Raw genomic sequence first — 26,052 nt, 5'->3', positions numbered from 1 at the left:
GGTTGGAGGGCTCGTAATTTACTAACCACTGCTTTTTGATCATTGATCTTTGAATAAAATTTTACAATCCAGTAACACTCCGACTGTTGAAACGGAGAAAAATATTTCATTCAAGCATATATAATGGGCATTCATCCCAGCATTGGGAAAAAATGGAAGAAAAACGAGATTAATAAGATGGAAAATGAAAAATAGCAAAATATATTTCTGCTGTCTGCTTCATTACGTTTTATAAGAATATTTTCTGAATGCAGGATACTGTAAAGTAGAGGTGGGCACATGGCAGAATTCAGGAGCCAGTCAGTCCTGTCCTGAAAACCGGGTATACGTGCATGTATACAATGATGACAATAAGAGGCTCCAGGAAAGTTTTATGAACACTGGCTCCTGTTAGCCTTCACATATAAAATCTGTATTCTCCCCAACAAAAAATTACAATTACAAATTAGGAGGCCCCTGGTATAAAAGGGTTTTGGACAACCAAAAAATACGATAGCTGGGTACACTTTTCACATTTTGCATTTAATGGCCCTGATTTATTAAAGCTCTCCAAGGCTGGAGAGAATACACTTTGAGCAGTGAAGCTGGGTGATCCAGCAAACCTGGAATGGATCTGGTCCAGGATTCAAATCATTTGCTAGCAAATAGCAAATTATTTTAAGGAATCCATTCAAGGTTTGCTGGTTCACCCAGCTTCACTGATCAAAGTGTATTCTCTCCAGCCTTGGAGAGCTTTAATAAATCAGGACCAATGTCTTTGGGGAAAAAGGTACTGACCCCGATTCCAAAATCCAGAACATTAATTGGCGTTTTATTGAAATAATAGTTGCATCAATACATTTTTTCTGGATCTATATTAAAGTAATGTGCTTAGCATCAATATGTATTTGTTCCTTCTCTCATTTGCTCCTTTTTATGATTTGCAAATATACCATTGAAATCATTTTGATCTAATTGGTAAGTAATATAAACCTGTTGGTCATAGCAGATATCCAGTGGCGTCTTGCATACCCTTATAAATGTAATATACATCATGTTACCAGTCTGTAGATGTGGTGGCTGCATTTTTGTTTTAATTTTTCCTTTTTTTCTTTTATTTATACCCTTGATCTTGCCAATAACAAACATCCTGTCTCAGGTTGACAACGCCTACTTGCTGTACTATACAAAAATGTGGCTGAAATTTTTTGTAGAGGAGCTGGCATGCATATTAATGTATTCCACAGTGCATGATGATGTGCCATGACAATGTTTGGAAAAATATCAATACAATAACAGTTTTTAGACATGTTGGATGCTAACATCTTACCTTTCTGACCTGGTAGAAAAATACTCCCCTGGCCGTTCTCTTCGCTCCTCCAAATAACCCAATAATGACTTCCTCACTCATCACTCGCACGCCTTCAAGACTTTTCTAGAGCTGCCCCGACTCTCTGGAATAGTCTCCTCATACTATTCGGCTTGCTCCTACTTTCTGATCATTTAAAAGTGCCCTCAAAACCACTTCAACCTCACCTACTCGTCTTTTTCTTTCTCTTCTATCCTCACTACTCCCCACCACTCCATATACCCCCTCCTATTGTGTGATACTTCCCCCTCTTCTTAGATTGTTAGCTCTTCAGGGCAGGGTCCTCTCCTCCTCCTGTGTGTCTGTCTGTATATGTCCGTCATTTGCAACCCCTATTTATTGTACAGTGCTGCATAATATGTTAGCACTATATAAATCGTGTTTAATATTATAAATAATATTATTAATAATAATAATAATAATAATAACTAAATCCGTGGTTCTATAACAGCTGATATCCCAGTCCTTCAATCTTTAGGGTTACAATGTGGTCCCCATATTGCAACCTTCTGGAAGGTTCATCTAACGGTGGCTACAACCCTCTTCTTGCAGGGTTCTTCTAACAGTGGCTATGTCCTGTCCTAATGACATGGATGCTGGGCTTTCTCTGATTGTAGTCCAGGCACGGTAACATGTAGGAGAATGGTAGCAACAAAATTGGTTGGAGACTGGCATGCAGAGCGGCTTCAGTTGGCGGAAACAATGGGGCGTAAAATAGTGGGATCAGAGATTAAGGAAAATATTACCCAGGGCGATAACCATTATAGACTTCTTTGTGATGGGACCATTTAATTTTAGTGTAAAATATTAATATCATGGTAATTACAGTTACATGTAAAATTAAAAAAGGTTTTATAGATTAATATATATTTTAATATATATTTTCCTAGTCATGACAATTTATTTTTCCAGTAAAAGTTCATGTCATTTCCTTGTTTCTGCAACACCTTGCAGCATTCCCTGCAAACCAAACATCAATAAACAGGCCTGTTTATTGTACATTTATATGGAAATTGGAAGCTTAAAGTACGTGTTTGCCGAGTACTCTGGGAAGGTCCGCTAAACTCTGGATGTTCTCATCTTTTTTCAGATAAACAGACAGCTGGCTTGAAATATAGGAACCAAAATAACGAGCTGATTTAATTATTTATAACACATAATAGAAGAAATTCAGTTAAATAAACAATTCAGCTCTCTCCCTCTCACCACTTCAGGCTGATTCCAGACAGAACAGGCCTTATGTCTAACTAAAGGGATGGGCTTTGGGTTATTTCATTTAATCATCTAAGAACTAAGCCCAGATTTAACATTACACTTTGTTGTGGAGGGAATTCAGGTGGGGTTCAGGTCTGGCAATGACATTGAGAAATAGGTGCAAAGTCTAAGAGGCAAACATATTAGTTTCTGACCTTGAATTACATTATAGTGTGCTCCTAAAATGTAGCTAAACCCAAGAACAAAAATGTAAAATTTTGCAGCTTTACATTGCCTATGGGGGAAATATTAGTTGTTATTTTTTCCTTTTTATGTGGTAGCAACACCTTTCCTGTCCTATAGTGGCAACGTTCACTCACCACATTGCATCTATGGAGGAAAAATGTTGTCCCCCTATCACAGAAAATGTGTTAGGATTACAGAACTCCACCACCTCTCTTCATTTGGATAACAAGTAGATTTTCTGAAGTGAACTAGCACTGCAGGTTGTGCCGGCGCCGCTGCTCCTAATTGCAGGCACGGGCGCCGGGTCCTATCCTTCAAGTAACCCCACTACCTGTGTTCCATGCCTGAGTTTCCTTCCTGCTGGAGACTTGCTCTGGTGTTTGAGCTGGCATGGGTGTGTCTCTCTTAATCCATGAGGTAACACATACATGCCCTCTGTTTTCTACAGCCTATGGCTGGTTTTCTGCAGGTATGTAAAAGCACCTCCTACTACAGGAAGTTGCCTGAGCAATCTCAAGATTTTACCCTGTGTAACTCCCAGTGCTAAGGTGTTTTCTCTGTTTGCTTCACTGTGTACCGGACCTTGTTTCTTAAGCTACGTACACACTTCCAATTATTATCGTCGGAAAACGAACGACGAACGTTCCTGCACGATATACACGAACGATCGCATAGCACCGATCCTGCACATAGAGGTAACGACACGATCGTTCGTAGATATTGTACACACAATAGACACTTCTTGGCCACGCAAGCCCCTTGGTGCTTGCACCGGGTTTCCTGACTCCTGTGGTCAGCTGCCACTGGCCTGGGGATTGCTCTGGAGTGGCACCTGGCAGCTACCCTGCAGCCCAAGCCTATCCTCACCATCAGAGGCTCTAGTGAAGATCTGGTAGCGGCTTAGTTACGCCCATCTGGAGCATACACAGTCAGTGGCACAGTGGGTCCACACCCGCTTGCACAACAACTGTGTAATATTGGTATACCTACAGACTGCACACAGTGGTACAAGCTCACTGGCAGCATCAGAATTAAATTGATTTTTTTTAGTAGTGAAAAGATATGCTCAGACTTGCAGTTAGGTTGTGATGCAGTTACTGCTTCCTGAACCGCTTTCTCAGGTGAGAGTGTCTTACCCACGGCAGCCCAAAAGGGGGAAGCAGTGAGCAATTGGGTACTGTTTGCTGCCCCATGCTGTCAAATGTGCAAACATTGTGTGTCTATGAACCAGCCAGTTGGTGCAAATAGTTAAATGACTGGCAAGGTGCCAGCCACTGGATCTCTGCGGGATCTCTTGATCCCACTGCAGTTCCAAACCTAACCAATGGGATAGCAGTGGATGAACATTCCTGGATTCAGTTCCCCAAACATTCTTTGAATTTTGCCAAATCCTTTCCAAAAAAAATCGGCTCATCTCAATGGCTTGTGGCTCATCTCATTGGCTTGTGATTGACCAGCAGTACTTCCCTATTTTGGTTCGGGAACCTTTCAGAAATTACTTGGCGGTGTAAAGAACCACCTGGGAGTTGGTTGTTCCCTCAAATGTTTTGTTGTTCATCACTTGTGATTGTCCATATTTTTTTGGAAAATAGGAAATACCTAAAGTTCACTGCAAGCTCATGTTAGGTCTTCCTCAACTAGACACGAGCGACAATTGGGACTTTTAGGTTTGGAAAATGAAGGAAATATCCACCATAAACCTCTTCTTGAGTAGAGGAAGTCTGGTACTACTGATTTTTAGCACCATGGACAGCAATTTCATTCAGATAATTAAAGAACTCCCCCTCTCCATGGCAAGATTTGATGATTATTACAAAAAATTACCAATACTGTACTTTAGATATTCAAATTAAATTTGCCTCAATCTTGTCTTAAAGTTGCCTCAACTTTGTGGGAATCTTTGGCCGATTTTCTGTTGAATGGTTATATTTAGGTTCTACATTTACTGGGTTAGCTGGGTCTGAAAAGGTTTTTGGATGCAGACAGCATGGTATATGGTACATTTTCATCCTCGTTGAATGTTCTGGTGGTTCATATTGTCCTAAGCCTTGCATTCTAATTTTAATTTTTACTGAGACCATTGACAACATTGCAGAACAAAGCATTTAAATCAAGGTCTTAGGCATTCAGCACAATAGTGAATATAGCTTTATATATCTGCAAAAAATGCAGAATCCTCGCACTACAATTCATATATTTTAAAGTAGATGTAAACCAGAAATAAGTAAAGTTCAGTTTGCTAACGTACTCTGTATCTTCAAAAACTGCAATTCCATTTTTTTAAAATGCAATCCCTGTTATAAGCTTTCCTCATCCGTATCTTACTGCTACTTATCTACAGCAAGTTCTTCACACTCTACATGCACTCCAGTGATGACTGCATGGTTCTTAGGGTAGACTTCCTGATGGGGACAAAAGTGGAATATTATTATTTTATTAATAATAAACAGTTTTTATATACTGTAGCGGCAACGTATTACGCAGCGCTGTACATTAAATAGGGGTTGCAAATGACAGACAGTGACACAAGAGGCGGAGAGGACCCTGCCCCGAAGAGCTTACAATCTAAGAGGTGCGGAAGCAGCATATAATGGGACTATTCCTGTATAATGTTGTAGTCTCTATATAACAGGGTGACAATACTAAAGAAAAACAGATTTTACTGGATGGGTTGAGTATATCCTGTAACAATTCATAATGCTGTTGTGTCCAATTCAAGTCACTCTGCAGAAGTATTAAAGCATATCCCGTCAGATGTTGTTTTTGTACATTTTTAATGAGGTTTGAATGATTGTGGTCTAATTTGTGGATTCGTTGTACAGTATATTTATTTGTGTTTTCTTCCTTTTCTCTTTATGGGCAATCAGACAGATACAGCCGCCTTGTTCTTTTCATCTTTTATGAACCAATAAAAATCTTTGAAGCTGAAAAAACCGAGTCTGATTGCAGTATGTGTGCAAACCTCCAGTGTGGTGATGTGCCTGTTGGGAGCTTGTCCTGTATTCCTGTTTGTCATCTGTAACCTTCTGCAATTCCTGGAAGTCTCTGGAAAAATGACATCAGTGATGTCCATTAACACTTTGTGTATCCAACACACAGCATAGAGTATAGAACAGAAATTAAATCATTGGATGTGTCTGCTCTGAGGCCTGCGTGCAGATGACATTTTCCATCATACAGAGTCCTGGCGGCTGCCCCCAGAGGGGAATGTGCATTTGGGTATATCTTTCCTGTAGGTTTTTTTTGTTGCTGCATTTTTTTTCTGTGCAGTTAATGATCCAACTGCTCATGAATAGGAAGGACGCTGCTTACATAATTGTGAAAGTGACAAGGTTAATTGCTTTATAATTGTTTACCAGTAAAATCCTTAACTATCGATTATTACAGACTGGGCCAGCCGGGCGTTGATTGCCATTGTCAGCATGACAGCGGAGCGGCCGTCCTGCATCTCCAGTTCCTTATCAACGAGGTGAGCGCCAGTTTTAACCTCTTTTGTCTGTTATTGTGACGACACAACTGCACAATCTGCTGAGTTTACAATGAATTGTGCAAACTGTCTGTAATAACTGTGGGTTGAAATATCATATAAATAAAGCCATGAAAACAGAATACTTACAAATGCCAGTAATAATAAATTAAAGATACACTTTCTCCTCGCCCATTCAGCATTCAAAGACACTCCCAATCACTTTATACACACCTCTCACACATTTCCCTTACTTCCTTTGTCCACTGCAACTGCCACCAACATACCCAGTGTCAAAGCTCAGAGAACCCTGATGCCACCACCAGAAGGTTGCATTACTGGGGCCTAGTAATTGGCTGCTAGGTCGGAGCCCTGTAGGGGGCCGTGTGATCCCCCATACTTTGGAGCACTGGGTTTTGTGCAGTGCTAGCCACAGAGGAAGTTGCGGTGACTAACATTGGAGAAGTAAATATAAAGTGGTCTGTTGGGTAACCTGGCACATACCTGGCCATTTTTAAAACCTACACGCTATAACTTAAACATTAGAGGACACACATTGTACAGCTTCATCACTGTAAATTAGGGAGATGGCCGAAGAGAGGAACCATGAGAGGGTGGCTGAGCAGTCAACATGAAAATGATTTCTTCAAGAGCCAGTCTGGAGTGAGAGTCAAAAAAAATCTTATCCAAAATTGCAATCTATATTTGAGTCCAGGTATTACCAAACTAGCTACAACTTTTCCTTACCAAACTCAACTTCAATTTTAAGTTTTAGATTGGCAAATAGTTGGAACATCTTTTTTTTTGTGGTCTGTGACACTGTTGGTGAGAGTTTCCTTCCCATGTTGTGCAGACAAAAATTGATGGAAAGTCCCCACTGCAAAAATACACAGAACGAGACATGAGAAAAAATCTTCCAACGGGGACACAGTTCTGTTCTTTCAATAGGGATACCTGGAGCAATAGCCTAAGAGATGATTTTCTCTAACTTCCGGTTCTATCTTTAGGACAGGAAGCTGAAAACAGAACAGGAAATAAGAGAAAGGAAACCCTAAAAGGTTCCAACCTTTATATTCCAAAAAAAATCAAAAACAAGTTTTGGGTATCAGTTGCAGTTTTTATCTGTTACTGTCATTTGTTTCTCATAATATTCAGAAATTGTAACAGACAAAGCTATGAAATAATGTATTTGTCTTTCTCCTGCCCCTGCTCCTGTGTCTGTATCCACAGGGTGCCTTGGTCACTGCATGTGCCGATGAGACTCTTCACTTATGGAACCTAAGGCAGAAGAGACCAGCTGTCCTGCATTCCCTTAGATTTAACAAAGAACGGTAAGAAGAAAAACCTCTTCCATCCTTCACTTACATATAAATACTAAAGAACAAGTACTAGTATTCAGACTTGGCCATTTCATCTTGAAAACACATGTACTTATTGGCACAAGAAGACAATTGGAACCACTGAAGATGGCAGAAGCTGCTGACATTAAGGCTGCTGTGTTTAGCAGGGAGTATTAAAGAGTGATGGGGTTGGTTGGTATGAAACTTTTAAAATTAGGTTATTCTTTGAAAGACCCTATTTCCTGAATGCAGGCAAAGGTAAAGAGGAAAAGCATGCACAGTTACAAGTGCCCATCAAGCCTTGGAAGTGTTAGAATCTCTTTTATGTTTTTTTGTGTGTGTTATTCTGCATTGGCTAGATTTCAACTTTGATTTATTATTAGCCAGTATTTATATAGCGCCAACATAATACGCAGTGCTGTACAAAGTTAATAGTCATATCACAAATGGTCCCTCAAAGGGGCTCACAATCTAATGGCCCTACCATAGTCATATGTCATTAACGTAGTCTAAGGACAATTTTTGAGGAAAAGCCACTTAACCTAACTGTATGTTTTTGAAATGTGGGAAGAAACCAGAGTACCCGGAGCAAACCCATGCAGTCACAGGGAAAACATAGAAACTTCTTGCAGATAGTGCCCTGGCTGGGATACGAACCTGTGACCTAGTGCTGCAAATTCAAGTGTGCTAACCACTGAACCAACCATGCTGCCACTTTACTCTACATGAAGAATGGGTATAACAGTTCTAAAAAAAAAAGCCCAAACACGTCTGGTTCTCTTTACTAATATGATGAGATATTAAGCAGTATGATAGGGCAGAATAGATGTTGCCAATAAACACTTGAATATTCTTGAAACGTCTGGCTTTGTGAGCGGATGCTCTATAATTTGGCAAGTAAAGTAGAAGGTGGCAGCGGGAGACAGGTTAAGTATTGCAAACTATCCAGGCAGGGTGTGATTATGGCCACTTTTCCTGCTTTCTCAAGGTACAGCCTGTGACTGCGTTTTATAAAACATTTCAGAGATGAAATGAAAAGTAGGGGCTCTCGTCAGGCTCAGGAAGCCTCCATCTAGCTATCAGATCTTCAAGTGTTTTATTCGCTGCAGTAAATGTCAAAGTATGATTAGTTCCAGCATAGCAAAAGCTGATGTGGGTAAAATAAGAGGCAGGCTGGTAATAACAAATGTAATTTAAGTTTTCTAGGATAAGGAAGTGAGAAAATTTCATCATGGATCCTCTATCAATATCTGCTGAGCAATTCCTTGAGGACCCTTAGGATGGCTAAAACTGGGGACATAGAAATACATCCAATGTCTGATTTATTAGAGGCACAAGTGTGTGCGTAGGAAGGACTATGGAAACTTTCCGTTGCAGGTCATCTTCATTCTTTTCCACTTGAAGACGATCTTTGGGCATCTTAAATGGCCAATTCGGAATGATGTAAGGCTACATACACACATCAGAAGATTCTCATCCGATTCTGACTTTAGGGCCAATATCAGATGAAAATCTGACATGTGTACAGCGCTCGTCTGATGTTGTTTTTGGATCTGCAATATGAACTACTGCAATATAAATGAAGGAGAGGAAGCACAGAAGGGTGCCGCTCGCTCGTTCTCCCATTTTCCCTCTCCATAGAGCATACGGCTGTATGTACAGTGCTGGTTCATGCATCTTTCAGTCTTTTGTTGTTGGAAAGGATTGTAAATGATCCTTTCCAGTGGAAGTGGAACTTTAGTTTCGCTTTAACTACAAGCTTTTGGATATTTCATTGCAAGTATAGCCTAAGTTGAACCCTTCTTCAATACACCTGGTCATTAAAACAGCACTTGTTTTTTTTCCAAACAAAATTAAAATATCCTAAACATATTAAATTGAAAAAAAAACAAGCTTTAGTTACAAATCTTACTTGCTGCCCCTGTCCTTCACAGGATGTCTGGTCCACTGCTGGTCCTCATGTTAAATAATGATGGCTAGCATAATTCAAATAGACTACCATTGTGCCTATGCTGAACACACCCCTGGGGGGTTATACAAATATAGGCCTGGGCTCACAGTACAATATTATTGTTACAATGAGTGTTGAGTTGGGTTTTAAAGTTTGGAAACATCAATGCCCAGTGCAGAAAGGTAAATCCATGGTCTCATGAATCGTAGCTGTGCAGTATTCATCAGTAGGGGCAGCCTAACAAATAGCAGAGACTTCACATATCGGTAAGTTTTCCATCTTCCCAAATTTCCTTTCCAACACAACTCCTCTATGGTAGCATTACTGCAACCACTATCCCAGCCAACTTCTCTATTATTCCAAAACTCTTAGTTGGATTACTAAACTATTGTATCAGCTGACATGATCAACTAGGATAGAGTTTCTATGTCCCAAAAACCAAACATTTAATGTCACCAGAACGAGTGAAAATTTCAATATCAGGACCTCTGCTCTGGTGACAACTTTGTAAAAAAGAGTTGTTATCATTTTATAGACATTTCTCCTGATGCATCTGAAGGAAAGCAAAAAATGAAATCAGAAAAGGTTTTGGCCCTTTGTAAATGTATTCAAAATAAAAAAAAATATTTGGCTTTGTGTATTTTATGTAAAAGGGCATAAAGATGGGAAATTTGAACTAATGCTTCCGATCTCAAGGACAGCAGGAGAAAGGGAAAATCTGACTTGCAAGCCAAGATTTGCAATTTGATTTGCCAGGTTGTATAAATGAATTAAGATGTGTTTAAAATGCAGGACATCTTTTATGAACAGTTCATTAGAATATAGAGGATGTGAAGCCTGCAGACAGACCAATGTTATTGCCAATTGTGCGATATGGTGACATATTCTGTGCATTCACATTGCACTGGACGGGTCTGGTATCAGAATTCAGCATATTTGCCGACTTCTGTATATCGGTAGTCTCATGTTGTCATTTTGTTGTTTGTCTCATGCAAATTCACTTGTTTTCATCTGTATGCTGCACAGTTCCGCATAATGAGGTCATCGGCACGTTACCGTCGCCTCCTGTCTCTCTCTACTTTGATTTGCTGGCCACAAGCCCAGATCTGAGTGTGACAACGAGTAAAATGAGTGAACTGGCTGTGTTCCCTCTACAGACTGCAGGGCTGATGCTTTCTGTAGAGAGAAGCAGCATATCAATGTTACCAGTGATTTCATATACTCTGTATGAAGCTATAGCTCCAAGGTACTGAGCCAGGCACCATCGTGCAAACAGTGATATTCTTTCATTCATCTATAGCTGCTGCCAGAATTAGCTGCAGTTCCAAGAATACAGTCCACTCAGCACAGTATGTTCCAGGTCTTTTTCACCCTTTTTTAAGTCATCCAAAATGTAAAAGTAAGGGCTGGTAGACGTGAGCAGATCTGCTGCCAATTTTATGTTCAATGAACCGATCTGTTTGATAACCGAACGGTTGGATGCCCCAAAATGCTGCACACACATGTACAATATTCTGCTCTTGTCATTCTTTTTCCTGACAGGAAGTGATCATACTTATACTTTAATTTCACATAAAAACTGACATGCATGTTGATTTTGCCAGAAATGCAATGATCTGGTCACTTCCGGTGAGCTAATCTGAAAGCTCAAATAATACCATTTTGTAAACTACTAATCCCCATCCTGTAATAGGGATTAGGAGGGAAAGACATAGTTACATAGTTCATGTCCAGCCTCACTGACAAGCATGAAGACAATGGGCCTGATTTAATAAAGTTCTCCAAAGATGGAGAGGATACACTTTTAGCAGTTAAGCTGGGTGATCCAGCAAACCTGGAATCGATTTACTACAATTCATTTGCTAATTATTAGCAAATGTTTTCAATTCTGGACCAAATTCATTTCAGGTTTGCTGGATCACCCAGCTTCACTGATGAAAGTGTTTTCTCTCCTTGGAGAGCTTTATTAAATTAGTCCTACTGTAGTAAGGCCTCATGTGCAGAGCAATGCTGTTCACTGCATTTGACATAGTGTGTGATACACATACACGTCAGACATCACATGTATGGTCTTCCCACTTATGTGTTTTTGTGCAGTTTGTTGGTACATTGCTGCACACATATCTGTCCATTTTTGTGCACTTCCCCATTCAGTGTAATGAATAAGAGCAGGATAAAAAAAGCAGCCATGCAGGCAGTTGTCTGTGCGGTGCAGTATATTGCACTTTCTTTTAGGAGAAACAAGGCCTAAGTGTGCATAGTCATCCATTGACTGAAACTTTGTATTCACTGAATCCCTTGTTAAAAAAAAAGAAAGCCTGAAAAGAGAACGCTAATTCAGTCACCATATCTAATGACTAATAAGCAGCAATATATTTCATATTTATTCTTGGGTTTAGATTTAGTTTCAAAATAGGGACGCTGTTGGATAAATAGAAAACGTCTTCATCATAATGGAAGAAGTCAAGCTGAAAGTGCCTGGTACTAGCCGTACCATGGCCCAGAGAGATGGGAACCATCACAAACACACAATCCAAGTTTTAGGTTCCTGTGCTATTCTTGTACAGACAGTGTGCTCCTACCGGATATGTTTTCACCCAGAATATTAAACAGAGATGCATTGGTAATGAGCAGAATGGAGGATGATGGGAAACCAGCTGCCGGTTTTCATCCACAGAGCTTTCATGTGCATACAGAGCCACCAGATGCATTGTGGCCTTTACTCATTATAAATATAAGGGTGAGACATCTGAATTTGTATGATTAGTAACTTTTAAAAGGTGACAGCCCTTTAGGCTATAGATTTGTGACAGATTGACACTCCTCCTCCTTATCAAAATCAATGGGGGACATTCTGTATTTAATAGCAGAAATTGGAGCAAATAAAATTGGATTTGCTGTCTGTAGTGTGATTTTATTTCCCAGTGCATATTAATAAAAGTCAATTTCTAAATTCAGCTTTCTTGTAGGTAATCCTTTTAAAGTTTGATTTACATAAAAATTGTAATAAATGTAGTTACGGGAGTCCTGTACAGTGAGTTCACTTTTCCTTCCTCCCCTTTAGTACACCCCTTTAGTTCTTAGATTGATTGGAAACTTTAGGAGGCTTGTTTCTTAGGAGTTTATGTTAAAGAGAGATTCTCTTAGAAAAGGCAAGCAGAAGGCAAAAGGCTATTCACCAATATTGCTTTGTGGTCTCTCTGCAGCTGATCTTTCCCCCATTATTGACTTAACATTCCTTGTCTTGCACTGTGATTTTGGGTGGCAGTAGCTTTGGTAGAAGCAGAGCATTCTTTGCTTATGTCAGAGCTGCTTTCCTGATAACTGCAAGCTAATGATCAAGAAAGCAGCAGAAGTAGAGAAAGCATAGATCCACAGAATGAATAAAAAAGAAGCAGGGGGATACTACAACTGCAGATCCTTTCCAGCAAGGAGAACAATGAGCATCACAGCAGACATCTCCAGCAGTCAGAGGCAGAAGAGTATCAGGTAAACACAGGAAGAGGACTGCTATTTTTCAGGAGCAAACTGTAAGCAAAAGTTACATTTTTTAATTTTTAGATCAGGTTAATTAAAATAAACTCTCAGTTTGTCCATTTTAAGCCTGGGGGGCATGTGACCTGCTACCGGGAAATATTGTCACGTGACAGAGGAGAGGATAGCAAGAACTCTGTGTAAGCTTAAATACCATGGAGCTTACACAATGTTTGGACCATTAGCTCTGACAACGGAAGCAACCAGTGGGAATCTGATTAACAGAGGGTAAGCTTTTAGAATTTAACCATGTAATACCATTGGAGTATAACTCAATTGCAGTCAATGAGGAGTTACTGTTCTATGCCAGATAAGTTTTCTATATTAAGTATTGATTAGGGATTAGAAAGGAGAGCCAAAAAGGACAGTGTTTTTTTCATAGCCAATCTAGTACTGTTGTTCAAAGCAAGCAAGTGGTATTTATATTGATTTCAGGTATATATATATAATGATAGGCATCAACAAAGAAATGTAATACTCAAGCCAAGCCAATGATCTATTGTACGGTAAATCAATGCAAATCATTAGTACTAATTAGTTCAAGGCTGTCCAATTCCAGTCCTCAAGGGCCACATACAGGCCAGGATTTAATAAATTTAGTGTGACCTCATTAACCTGTTTAAATCTATTCACTCAACTCCCATGCCATGATTGCCAGTCATATTTATAGCACCCAAATGCACTGTACCAGCATATTGGAACACAATGTACGCCATAATGGCAACACCCTGCAGCATTTCTGTGCTGTGCAATAGGTTGGACTGCCCATTCAAATGAATGTGCTGCCAAACCTAATGCATGACAGCGTGCTTAGCATTGGTCATGCATTTTGGAAAACTCTGCACACAGCATTAACGAGAAGAGTGGGAAAATGCCAAAAAAGAGGTGCAGACCCTGGCTTTAGCCCTTTGGTAAACATAGTGCTTGTAGATTCTGCAACCAAAGATAGTTGTGAACAGATGTAGTACAATCAGTGTCTTTATTAAAATGACAGATATTCAAACATACAAGTTATTGATTCGTGCAAATTACTGCATCCAAGATCTACAAATAGCTCAATGTGTATGCAATATAAATACCCGCACATTTGTGCTGATGGAGGAATTGAATTTCTGTTTCTCCAGGAAGCTGTCAGGCCAAAACATCTGCAGAACAAGATATCCAAAATCAAAGTCTACTTGCACTGTAGGTGTGAATCAAATAATCAGATGTTACCTAATGCCATTAGGTAACACCTGGGTATTTCTTTGTTTTACAGCAGCCTTGAAGTAGGAATTAATCTCAAAAACAAAAGCTGAGCAAGAGCTATAATCTGTCATGTTTAGATCTATAAAACAAATATATCAGGACAACAATACAGTAGTAACTGCGATGTACTTGTTACATTTTATATATTTTCCTACTTTCATATTATTGCCTTTTTAACTCCACTTTGGAAGTGTTTGCACTTGTTTGGGTTTTCCATTTATTGAGCAGACCCTGGAGAAAATCTGGGACTTGATATAAATAGTTGTTGGAAAGAAAATACATGCATCGCCTGAAGAAGAGTGAGGTTTTTCGATGTGCTAGCAAATTGTTTAATTCTTCCCATCATTGTGCTTAATTATATCTTTGAGAAAAATTAGACTACAGAGGCTGAGAAACCCCCAGATATTTGGCATAATGTGCCTGCGCGATAATTGAAAGTTCTCTGTGAAAGAATTTAGATTTTATGGGGAGCGATGGATGCTGCTTTTATTATTGAAACTTAATCCAGCAAGTTCCTATTAACATTTTATTAATATGTACAACTGACAATTGAAAATTAGTTCATTAGGAATGACAGGAGTTTACATTTTTAATGGCTTTTATTAACTTATTAAGCATTCCATATATTGTCATAGATTGAATTGACCACCACTGAAACTCTATTCCCCCCCTTCTAACTGAGCAGCACAAAGCTGAACTCCAGCCATATATTTTTTTTACACACGTGTGGACAGTACTGTCCTGAAAGTGATTAATCCTATTTCCTTGCAGACTGTGATTTCCATACAATTAGCAGTAAAAGATGCAGTAGGTACATTAAGCCTACTTTCCAGTTTGATACAATGCCATAATCATACAGTATGCTTTTCTTCATTTGTGCTGTCCTGGCCCTCCTGTTACAGCTATATGCCTGACCTGTCAGTCATTTAGTCTCAGCGTCATGTGTGGGTGTTTCCTAGGGTGGTCTCCATGAAAATGCCTGCCCAGCAATGTGCTGATAAAGTGTGAGAGAATCCGTTCTGAGAGCTGAAAAATCCCCTTTACTTGGTGAAATTTACTTTTCTGCTGTCATGGTGTTGATATTACACAGACTTCCTCTAAACATACACTCAGCAGTCACAAAACAGTTAAATGGGTCATGGTACTAGAGAGTTGTACCTCCTGTATAACCGTGTTCCCAGGTTGTGCTAGCTGTGCTAACTATGTACCTGCACGAGCACTGACACTTTCAGCAGTGGCCAAGTAATGGTGATAAAAAAGGTTGCTAAAAAACTGTTCAGTATGCAGTCATTTGCTAAACCTCCACTCACTTTGGTCACAAAACAGCTTAATGAGTAATGGTATTACAGGGTTGTACCTCCTGTGCTAACCATGTGTCTGCACAGGCATAGACATAATACAAAGAAGCTGAGGTTTGTGATTTGTGCTGTCAGCAGTGGTACAGAAGAACTGATCACAGAGGTTCGGGAGATTAGCTCAGCATAGGAGAAGGGAGGTATGGAACCAGTTTTAGGTTTGCCCATTTTTAACACAGGGAACAGAGATTGTTATAACACAGAACACAGAGAAAGGATTGTTAAAATTTCAGTAAACAGCATAAATAAATGGTCGTCTAATATATAGCATGCTTGCAGTTAATGAGAATCATGTATGACAATAGAGATAACCAGGGGACTGTGCTAGGTTGTTAGAGCAGTAGAGAGATCCATCCCTATCTTCCCTGCACTGACAGTCCCTTGGCTTAGATTGGTCACTGGTCTGGCAGAGATTTTTGACGAGAGTGAATCTTTTGAAGCCCTTGCAATGACAGCACAGGGGCTAAGAAGAAATAATGCACAGTACAGTGCCAAGGAAATTTAAATAGTACCAAGGGCTGATTTATTTAAAGCTCTCCAAACCTGGAGAGGATACACTTTCATCAGTGAAGCTTGGCAATCCAGCAAACCTGGAATGAATCTGGTTCAAGATTCAAAACATTTGTTAGAAAATTAATTTAATGAAATCCATTCCAGGTTTGCTGGATCACCCAGCTTCACTGATGAAAGTGTATCCTCTCCAGCCTTGGAGACCTTCAATAAATCAGGCCCATTGAGAGGAGAGGGAGGTTTGCGGGTACATTTAGGGTGTTGACTAGATTTATATACAGCTATAAAGTAATAAAAGGCTAATCCTAATTCTTACCCTATGCTTTGCAAGTCCCTGGAGGCACCATAAAAATAAAACACCTTTTGACCTGCTACAGAGTTAAGCCGCATACACACGTGCAATAATAGTCATTGGAAAGGATCTTTATACTTTGCCTTGACAAAGTGACTTTTCTGAACCTTAAGAGTAATTTACTTTTTAAATATGTGGAACTTTTCTGTAAAATGATATCATTGTTGTATATTGTGATATGTCAGGTATATGCCAACTTGTACAGTCACTGAATGTCCAGTTTGTATTATGTGTTTTAGATCGATTGACACTCTTTATGATAAATTTCTGAATGTATTAAAGGGAAAAAAAGCCATTTAATGACATCTGCTAAATGTTCTGATTGTGATATCAGGAATTCAGCCATCTCATAGGCCTATCAATCCCTCCACCTTCCAGTTGTTAGAGATATCAGTGATTGATAAAATTGAAATACATTATTAGGGATTGCAGTGACTAAATGAACTTTTCTGATCTTTTCCAGGATTACATGCTGCCATCTGCCTTTCCAGAGTAAATGGCTCTATGTGGGGACAGAGAGAGGAAACACGCACATTGTAAATATTGAATCCTTCGTTCTGTCTGGATATGTGGTCATGTGGAACAAGGCAATAGAACTGTGAGTATGATTATATACTATTTATACTGTCATTGCTGTTCTTTCATATGCCAGAACTTTCATTCTCAAATGAATATTTTTTAATACATATGGAGGTTAGGGCTGCTGTGTGTTTGTCCCACTAGCCCAGAAATGGCAGTGTCATTGTGTTACTATCTCAGGTCTAGAAAGCCCCATACAAATGTCAGATGACTGTGAAACACACATCACCACCTTTCAGTTCTATGGAAAGGGAAAGGGAGGGGAGGGGGAGCGAGCAATACCCTGCTGTGCTCTCCTCCATTAAAATGCGCAACAGTCATACACAATAAGTCATCCACTGACTGTGGCAGATTGATTGATAATGGCGAAGGACTGGTGTAAATATTTCAGATTTTTATCCAAGACAAGCACAACCATTCATTGAAAGCCATCATGTCATTGTGGAAATTCAAGTATTAGTGTGTCATTTTCAAAGTGTCAGTATCTCATTTGGTATGGGACCCTCAAATGTCAGTGTGTCATTGTACTGGCCCTCCCAAAGTGTCAGTGTCTCATTGTTCATGAACCTTCAGTGTCTGTGTGCCATTTTTCCGGATCCCATGTGTTAGCGTGTCATTATTTAGGGCCCCCCAACTCTCAGTGTGCCAATAACATAGAGTACTGGGTTGTCAGTCTGTCATTGTTCCGGCATCCTCTATGTCAATGTGTCATTGGCCTAAACTCTCCAACTGTCAGCATGTCATTGTTTGGGGACTGCCAAGGTGCGTGTGTCCTTGGTCTGGGTTACTTAACTTTTAGTGTAATATTGTTCCAGATCCCAGGTGTCATTGGGTTATTGGTATGGGTCTCCCAGGGGTAAATGTGTCATTATTATGGGGCCCCAAGTGTCAGAGAGCCATTGTTCTGGCCCTTCCAAAGTGTCACATTGTTCATGGACCTTCAGTGTCATTGTGTCATTATCCTGGACCCCAGGTGCCAATGTGTCATTGTTTGGGCCCCCCAACTCTCAGTGTGTCATTAATATAGGACACTTACATGTCAATCTGTCATTGTTCTGGTATCCCCAGGGTCAGTGTGTCCTTGATCTGAGTTTCCCAACTCTCAGTGTAATATTGTTCCAGATCCCAGTTGTCATAGATTTATTGCTATGGGTCTCCCAGGTGTGAGCGTGTCATTGTACTGGCCCTTCCAAAGTGTCAATGTCTCTTCATTCATGGACCTTCAGTGTCAGTGTGTCATTGTCCTGGACCCCAGGTGCCAATGTGCCATTAGTTTGGGCCCCCAACCAAATCTGTCATTGTTCTGGTATCCCAGATGTCAATGTGTCATTGGCCTGAGCTCTCTAAGTGTCAGCATGTCATTGTTTGTGGACGGCCAGGGTCAGTGTGTCCCTGGTCTGGGATACCCAACTCTCCATGTAATATTGTTTCAGACCTCAGGTGTCATTGGGTTATTGGTATGTCTCCGCCAGGTGTCAGTGTGTAATTAATATGGAACCCCAGGTGTCAGTGTGTGATTATTATAGGACCCTAGGTGTCAATGTTTTATTGTTTTAAAATATATAGTATTACTCTGTTCTCTACCATAGGAATTACAAGATGCAACCCTTTCACATACATGACATCTATGCTGACATCAAAGGTTTATTTCCTCTATTTTGAGCAAAGTCACTTGGCGATTTGTTGACTAAAGACACATGTCCGTCCAGTTCAGCCAAGAGACTTGTAGGACTGGGAAGAAATGCAGCTTAGTTTATAATGTTCCAGTATTTATTATACAGTGTAGTGTAAGTCTGGTAATGACTGTGATGAACAGAGTGTGATTTGTGATCTTTCCCTCTCTATCTGATCTACCCTCCATTAGTGGCTGTATAAATTGTGCAGATGAAATGCCGCAACATTTACTGTGCTGGTTTTATGTTGTGGCATTTAGGAAATGAATACAAATCTAACAGGTTTGCAATTATTAAAGTGATACATTTTCTTCTTTCCTAGTGGAGAAGGCATAAATCACTGGCTTCAGCTGTGACCTTTCCACATATCCATGATTGCCGGTCTTCCTACTCTGTTCTGCTTTTCAGGGCCTCTGTTTCCATGTCACCTCTACTACTCTAAAGTTTATATATTTCTTTTTACATTCTGGAGTGTTCTGACCTGTCAAAATAAACTTACCCAACTTTGAAATAATAAAACAGTTCACCAAAACTGAGCACAAATCCAAGAAGTCCATTACAAAATTTAGTATGATGTTTAATGTTTTTATCCTTTTTTATTTAGTCAATGAACAGTTACATATTATTACATCAGAAGTGCCTTGTGTTAACTAGAATTGGCTGATCACCCCCCTAAAGCTAACTGAAAGGACACACAGGACTCTTTTTATAAGATAGGGAATCAGATATTTCCTGGTGGGAATCTTCCAGGTCCATGGATTACAATTGCAGCAACTGATTCCCACTAGAGAATACTTGATGGATTCCATTTTTTATAGATAGAGCCCATAAAATGTGAATGTTTTTTTTTTTAGTGAGCCATTTCCACTCCCCCACTTTTTTCAATCTTGAAGAAAATAACTGGATACATACATAATTACATGTGAGTAACGTTCTCTGCTGTGAAGCCATCTTGTCATAATGATGCACCCCATTTCTGAGATTGGCAGGGCTCACTGGAAAGGCATAAAACGTGCAGGAGAAGTTTCGTATAATGCAGGAATTTTTTATTTTCACAGGACACGCCAACAAAATACTATTTACTCTATAATATTATATAGGATTTATATAGCGCCAACATATTACACAGCGCTGTACATTAAATAGGGGTTGTAAATGACAGACAGATACAGACAGTGACACAGGAGGAGGAGAGGACCCTGCCCCAAAGAGCTTACAATCTAATAGATGGGGGAAGTATCACACAATAGGAGGGGGATATGGAATAATAGGAAGTAGTGAGGGTTTAGGAGACAGAAGAAGACGGGTAGGTGAGGTTGAAGCGTTGGGTTTTGAGGGCTCTTTTAAATGAGCAAGGAGCAAGCTGAATAGGATGAGGAAGACCATTCCAGAGAGTCGGGGCAGATCGCGAAAAGTCTTGGAGCCGTGTGTGTGATGAGGTTATGAGTGAGGAAGTGATTAGTAGGTCATTGGAGGAGCAAAGAGATCGACTAGGGGGGATTTTCCTATCAGGTCAGAAAGTAAGAAAAAGACTGTGGGGGGATTTGATGCCAAAACCCAGGGGCTTGAATTTGATTCTCAGTTGGAATGGAGGCCAATGAAGATACCTATATAGAGAGGTAGCAGAAGAGGAGAGGTGGGAAGACTCATCCTATTTGGTTTGCTGCTTACATTCTGCTCATTTAAAGAGCTCTCAAAACCCATCTTTTCAACCTCTACTGTCTCTTAAACCCTCATTACTTACCCACCATTCCATATCCCCCTTGTGTGATACTTCCCCCACCTTTTAGATTTTAAGTTTTTCTGGGCAGGGTCCTCTCCTCCTCCCGTGTCTGTATCTGTCTGTCATGTGCAACCCCTATTTAATGTAAAGCGCTACATAGTATGTTGGCACTATATAAATCCTGTTTATTATTAATAATAATAATTATGAAGGGGAAATGTCCAGGCCATCCTGTGTCTGTATCACGAATAATGACCACAATGGCCTCAGCTCGCACCATATTAAGCAAGCTAGATTGACAAGTCTTCCAGTCACAGGAAACAGAAAAATGCGTTCCTGCGGAGTCCAGTCACGGCTGTCCAAGCACGGAACAATTGTCTGCGATGTGGTTCGGTGTGGATTTACCTGCTGCTGTCAGTATGTTCTGATTCCTGTGCGTTATACCGCCCTATTTGCTGCTTCACTTTACTAATGAAACAGTAAATGTGATTGTTTTCTTTTCTAAGTGGATTCCAGTCATAAAATGGGCCGCAGTTAATTGATTTTGCTGCTAGAAAAGAACATTATGTTCTTGTTTGTTTATTTTCCCTGGTAGATGACACGCTGTGTTTGGGTGACTCAGTCACACTGTGTGCTTTGTTTCACTTTGCCCCTTTAGGAAGAACATAATGCACCATGTGCACCTTTCCATGGGTCTTCAATTGGCAATCAGAAGTCACCTGGGTTTTTGGCTCCTAGAGCACCCATGGAGGGATTTTGAAAAGCCAGGTTCTGTATTGGCCCCTTATAGAATTCTTTTTTATTCTCAGCTGTCAGGTTACTACACTTTCAATAAGAACACATCAAAGCACATGCCTAATCTGTGATTTTCTAAAGTTGAATTCTTGGCAAACGGCTGAATCCTCAGATGGATTACTGTATTACCTGCTAAACACTTTCACTGTGAGGTCTAAGAGTGCTCTGTCTAGCATGTTTGCATAGATTACAAGACTGGCTGAATGCAAATACAAATACTAAGGCTACATACACGTCAGATGATTATCAGACAAGAATCTGGCATGTGTAGAAGGTTTGTCATTCCGACGACCCTACTAGTGTACGATGGACGAGGAACGATCACAATGAAAGTGCTTCTTCTTCTATCTCTTGGCAACTCTATTGGTGAGATCTCTGAACTGAGTTTCTAAGTCTACACAACTGTTGTGCCTATTATGAGGGGTCCCCACCATAAGTTTACTGAGTTTCGGGTTTTGAGTATTTGTTTTAATTATTATGAGGGCTTCCACCATCCCTGCATGAGTTCCAAAGTCTGCAGATGAGTTATGAGATCTGCAAACTTGCTCTGCCCATTATGAATGTTTCCCAAAAACCCTTTACTAAGTTCCTGGATCTTTACACCTGGTGTGCATTTTGTGAGGTTCTTCCATCATCCCTGCACTGAGTTCTTGACAGCTTATATCCTCAATATGATGGGCTGCCATTATTGCTTTTACTTTTTTATCATGGACAGCAAGAGCTGGAACACACAAAGATAGCTGGTGACCTATATGAGCAGGTATAGAGTTGGAAAATATATATATAGAAATATCTTACTGGTGCATTCTTCAAGATTCTTCTAGTAGCCAGTAGATCCCCTAACCCACCAGTCTTTACCTATAGCTGTAACCTCAACTTTTTAAATGTTTACATCCAAGCAGTAAATATGACTTTTTTTGCTTACCCTAAAAGTTTATGCAAATAGTAATTTTTATAAATTTAGGTAGCTCGGCTGTCCGTACTTCCTCTTTAAAGATGACTCCCTTTTCACAGCCCAAACTTTGCAGCCTTCCAATCTTTGAAGTGCTGAGAGTGCCCTTGGATTGTTTCAGTTCTTTTATTGTGCTTTTAATGTTCTCCACAGTGCCAGCAGCTACAGAGGTCAATGAGTTCCTTTTAACTACTCGTTAAATGTGTAGATATTGAATTCTCCACAACCAGTCCACAGTTTTAATTCAAGCATCATACAAGCACAATTGTAAGGAATTTTGCATTGCACTGATGTAATTATTACAAGACAGAGTAAGATCTGACTAACGTATAAATAAAACATTGTTAAACTAGCTAAGACTTTCCTTGGTGTGAAGTTGTGAAACTCTAAAAGTATCTTTTCTCTGCGTGACATTTATGAAGACTGAAAGAATCTGAAAAAAAGTTGTTTGTTTCCTTTGTAGGTCTACCAAGACTCATCCAGGTCCAGTTGTACATTTAAGTGATACACCGAGAGATGAAGGAAAGGTAAGAGATCTTTAGTCATATTCACTGGTAATAGAATATCATATCACCCTTACCTTATAGAACCTGATGTCTGCGATTAGCTCAAATATACATTTAGGTTTGATATCAGGAACAATTGCAAAACAATATATAAATGAATATTACTGTTTATGTTGCTCTAGTCTTTGTGCTGTAAATCATTGCTTTGTAGGGGAATACTGGTATATAGGGTGGGAAGGTATTTGCATGCTAGGCCAGTACAATTAAGACATTTTGGGGTTGGTATCCTTGGGTAAATACTGCCCCATTGAAACATTGAGCTGCAAATACATAAATACCTGCTAATATTTCACACCTAATATCACAGCACCTGTCCAAACAAAGTCACCAACATAGAGGTTTATATGGTTCTACTGCACATGTGTAGGCATTAGGAAGGAGCCAGCTGGCCAAAGGTAAATATCACAACAGGATGCAACTCACACCAAGACCTTGGTAAGTTTGCAGTTGAGAAGGAAAAGTTTCTGCAAATATGAAGCAGCACTGCCAATTACATTTCTGATCCTTTTTGCTGAAATATGACCGAATTATATTGCAGTCCATCTAAAAAAAATTTCTAACCTGTTCATGCTGCCACTAGATCTATTCTTCTACATACTGTAACAAGATAACAATAATGTTCATTGCTAAGTGAAATATTTTTTTTATTTACTTATTTTTTATTAGCAACCAATAAAAACAGACATTTACATAATTCAAACTGGTAAATACAAAAGACATTGTCAAACAAAAAACATGAGGGAGCTTACAGTTTTGTAGAAATATTCATATCCAATAACTACGCACACAATATTACTCCCATTGGAACAGTAAGCAATCTTCTATCATGCTAAGTGAAATTGCACATCAACATTGTCAACCAAATAAAGGTGTCTATTCATAAACATTTTCACCCAAGATTCATCCATCTTTTATCCAGAGTTTTACTCAGAAAATGTATAAAAGTCTAAATTTTACTTATAATTCATTCATATTTCTAATTAAATCCAAAGTGAAAAATGTGTAAACGTTAAGTAAAATTGCATGGCTGCTTTTAGTGGACAGTTTGACCTGTTACAGAAACAGATCTTAGAGATATAAAGCATTGGAAAGAACAAATAAAGTTTTTTTAGGCATCGATTTATATTTATGTTTAAAAAAATAGCTTTTATTACAAAACCATTGGTATGATTATAGTGATCAGTAGCAACAATATTGGTGGATCCTAAACTTGCTTTTCCGGTGTCTCATCCATCTTAGCAGTTGGGACAGTCTTTGCAATATTGCGGCTGCACCAGAAAAGCAAGTTTAAGATGCCTGCTTGCCTGTTTGTTTAGTCTTTCATGACATTAGGATACAGTTCATTGAGGTTAGGGGCGGATGTCTCTTCCAACATAACTGTATTGATGAAACCTTGGAAATATTGTAAAAATCTGATCCTGGTGATATCAACCTAATGTCTGGCATGACATTTGCCCCACAGGCATCTATAAACAGACCTGGATTTTATTATTAAGTTGGCTTTTGGATATCTATATATGTTACACTGATATCAAATACCCTGAAGAAGCTGTGGTTGCCGCGAAACGCGTTTTTGTACTTGATAGTAATTTTGGTATATGTGATATACTGTGATTCCAAGACATGTATTTGAGCTTGTAATTGCCAATTTGTCACAGAATATGTAATATTTTGTATGTTTTTGCTATAAAATAAAACAATGTTTTTTAGATATATTTTTGCATTTTTTAATTCCCTCCTTAAGTCCACTCACTTTGGGAGTTGAGTAAGACTGTTTCCTCTCTTATCCACCAATTGAGGCCATTTATTGGCTTGAAAGTTTCTATGAACTTCTTTGCTCCTTTGTGCGTCTCTCTGGACGCTTCCTGAGGAGTATATTTCAAGGATAGGACTGAACATATGATCAGTGGCATTTTAATATTAGCAATATCCATCCACTCGGTTGATAATATGCTCCTGAAGAAGCTGTTTTCACTGCGAAACGTGTTGAGCTACATTGGAGGTGGAAATATGTGATTGATGCTACTGTATATTATTATGTAATATTTATTGACACATTGTTGCTACTGGTCACTATAACTGTACTAATGTTGATAAAAGGTTGGTTTTTAAACATAAATATGTATTAATTGATGCCTAAAAAACCCTTTGCTTGTTCTATTCCATATCGTATTGATGTTGTATTTGGGGTGTAACATCGTGTGGGGATTTAGTCCCAGAAAAAGCATTTTTATTTTTACTGAGTAAAACTATGTTATGTAAAACTTCTGTGTTAAGTCTACTGACAGACCGGATCCTGTATGTTGTTTTTTGACTTTGCCCAGAGTTCCGCTTTTTTTGTTGGTATCTGAGAACCCCCTCAGAATCTACAATGTGTAAATATCTTTGCACCAAAAAATGACCTCTTTTATCACCCCAGGAAGTTGATTGCCTTGGGTGAAGGGTTTTTCATTGATGTCAGATGGGAGAAATCTTGACATGAACAGACTGAGTAGCAGAAGCTCCTTCAGTCTCACTGACAATGGGTCTCACATGTTACATCTGACTCTTCACCTTTCTCTAAAGCAGAGAGCGAATCAGAGAGATTTTGTGTGATAACAAGTGTACCCGACTGAGAGATTATCACCCTTTACTAAAATGAAAATAGGCAGGAGAATAGGGAACATTGCTGCAATTTATTGAGCCGTTCATGGTCACCCGCTTGTGCTGCTGATATATATGGGGGACATTAGGAGTGCAAGCTCCTTTGTACAGAGACTGATGAGACTGGCTCAGTGCTCTCTGTACAGCACTTCGGTATATGTCAGAGCTTTATAAATGTATAATAACAGTGTGTGACTGTGGGAGGACATTAGAGTGCAAGCTCTTCTGTACAGAGACTGATGGTACTGGCTCAGTGTTCCCTGTACAGCACTGTGGTATATGTCAGAGCTATATAAATGTTTAATAACAGTGTGTGACTGTGGGAGGACATTAGAGTGCAAGCTCTTCTGTACAGAGACTGATGAGACTGGCTCAGTGCTCTCTGTACAGCACTGCGGTATATGTCAGAGCTATATAAATGTAAAAAAAAAAAATTGTGTGTGACTGTGAGGGGACATTAAAGTGCAAGCTCCTTTGTACAGAGACTGATGGGACTGGCTGAGTGTTCTCTGTATAGCACTGTGGTATGTCAGCTATAAAAATGTATAATAATAGTGTGTGACTGTGGGGGGACATT

General features: G+C 39.4%; 1 protein-coding gene across 1 annotated transcript in view; it reads left to right on the top strand.

The window, feature by feature from the left end:
* STXBP5L (syntaxin binding protein 5L) overlaps positions 1 to 26,052 on the top strand; it is a 176,529-nt gene that overhangs the window by 67,261 nt on the left and 83,216 nt on the right. Inside the window, exons 3-6 of the mRNA XM_072422851.1 lie at positions 6,176 to 6,257; positions 7,485 to 7,585; positions 17,008 to 17,142; positions 22,730 to 22,793. Of these exons, the coding sequence (XP_072278952.1) occupies positions 6,176 to 6,257; positions 7,485 to 7,585; positions 17,008 to 17,142; positions 22,730 to 22,793 (382 nt within the window). The remainder of the gene's footprint in view (positions 1 to 6,175; positions 6,258 to 7,484; positions 7,586 to 17,007; positions 17,143 to 22,729; positions 22,794 to 26,052) is intronic.

Source organism: Pyxicephalus adspersus, chromosome 1, assembly GCF_032062135.1.
Source record: "Pyxicephalus adspersus chromosome 1, UCB_Pads_2.0, whole genome shotgun sequence".
In the NCBI taxonomy this organism is placed as follows: Eukaryota; Metazoa; Chordata; class Amphibia; order Anura; family Pyxicephalidae; genus Pyxicephalus; species Pyxicephalus adspersus.
Note: the sequence above shows the minus strand (reverse complement) of the source record. Positions and strands in the feature narration are given on the sequence as shown.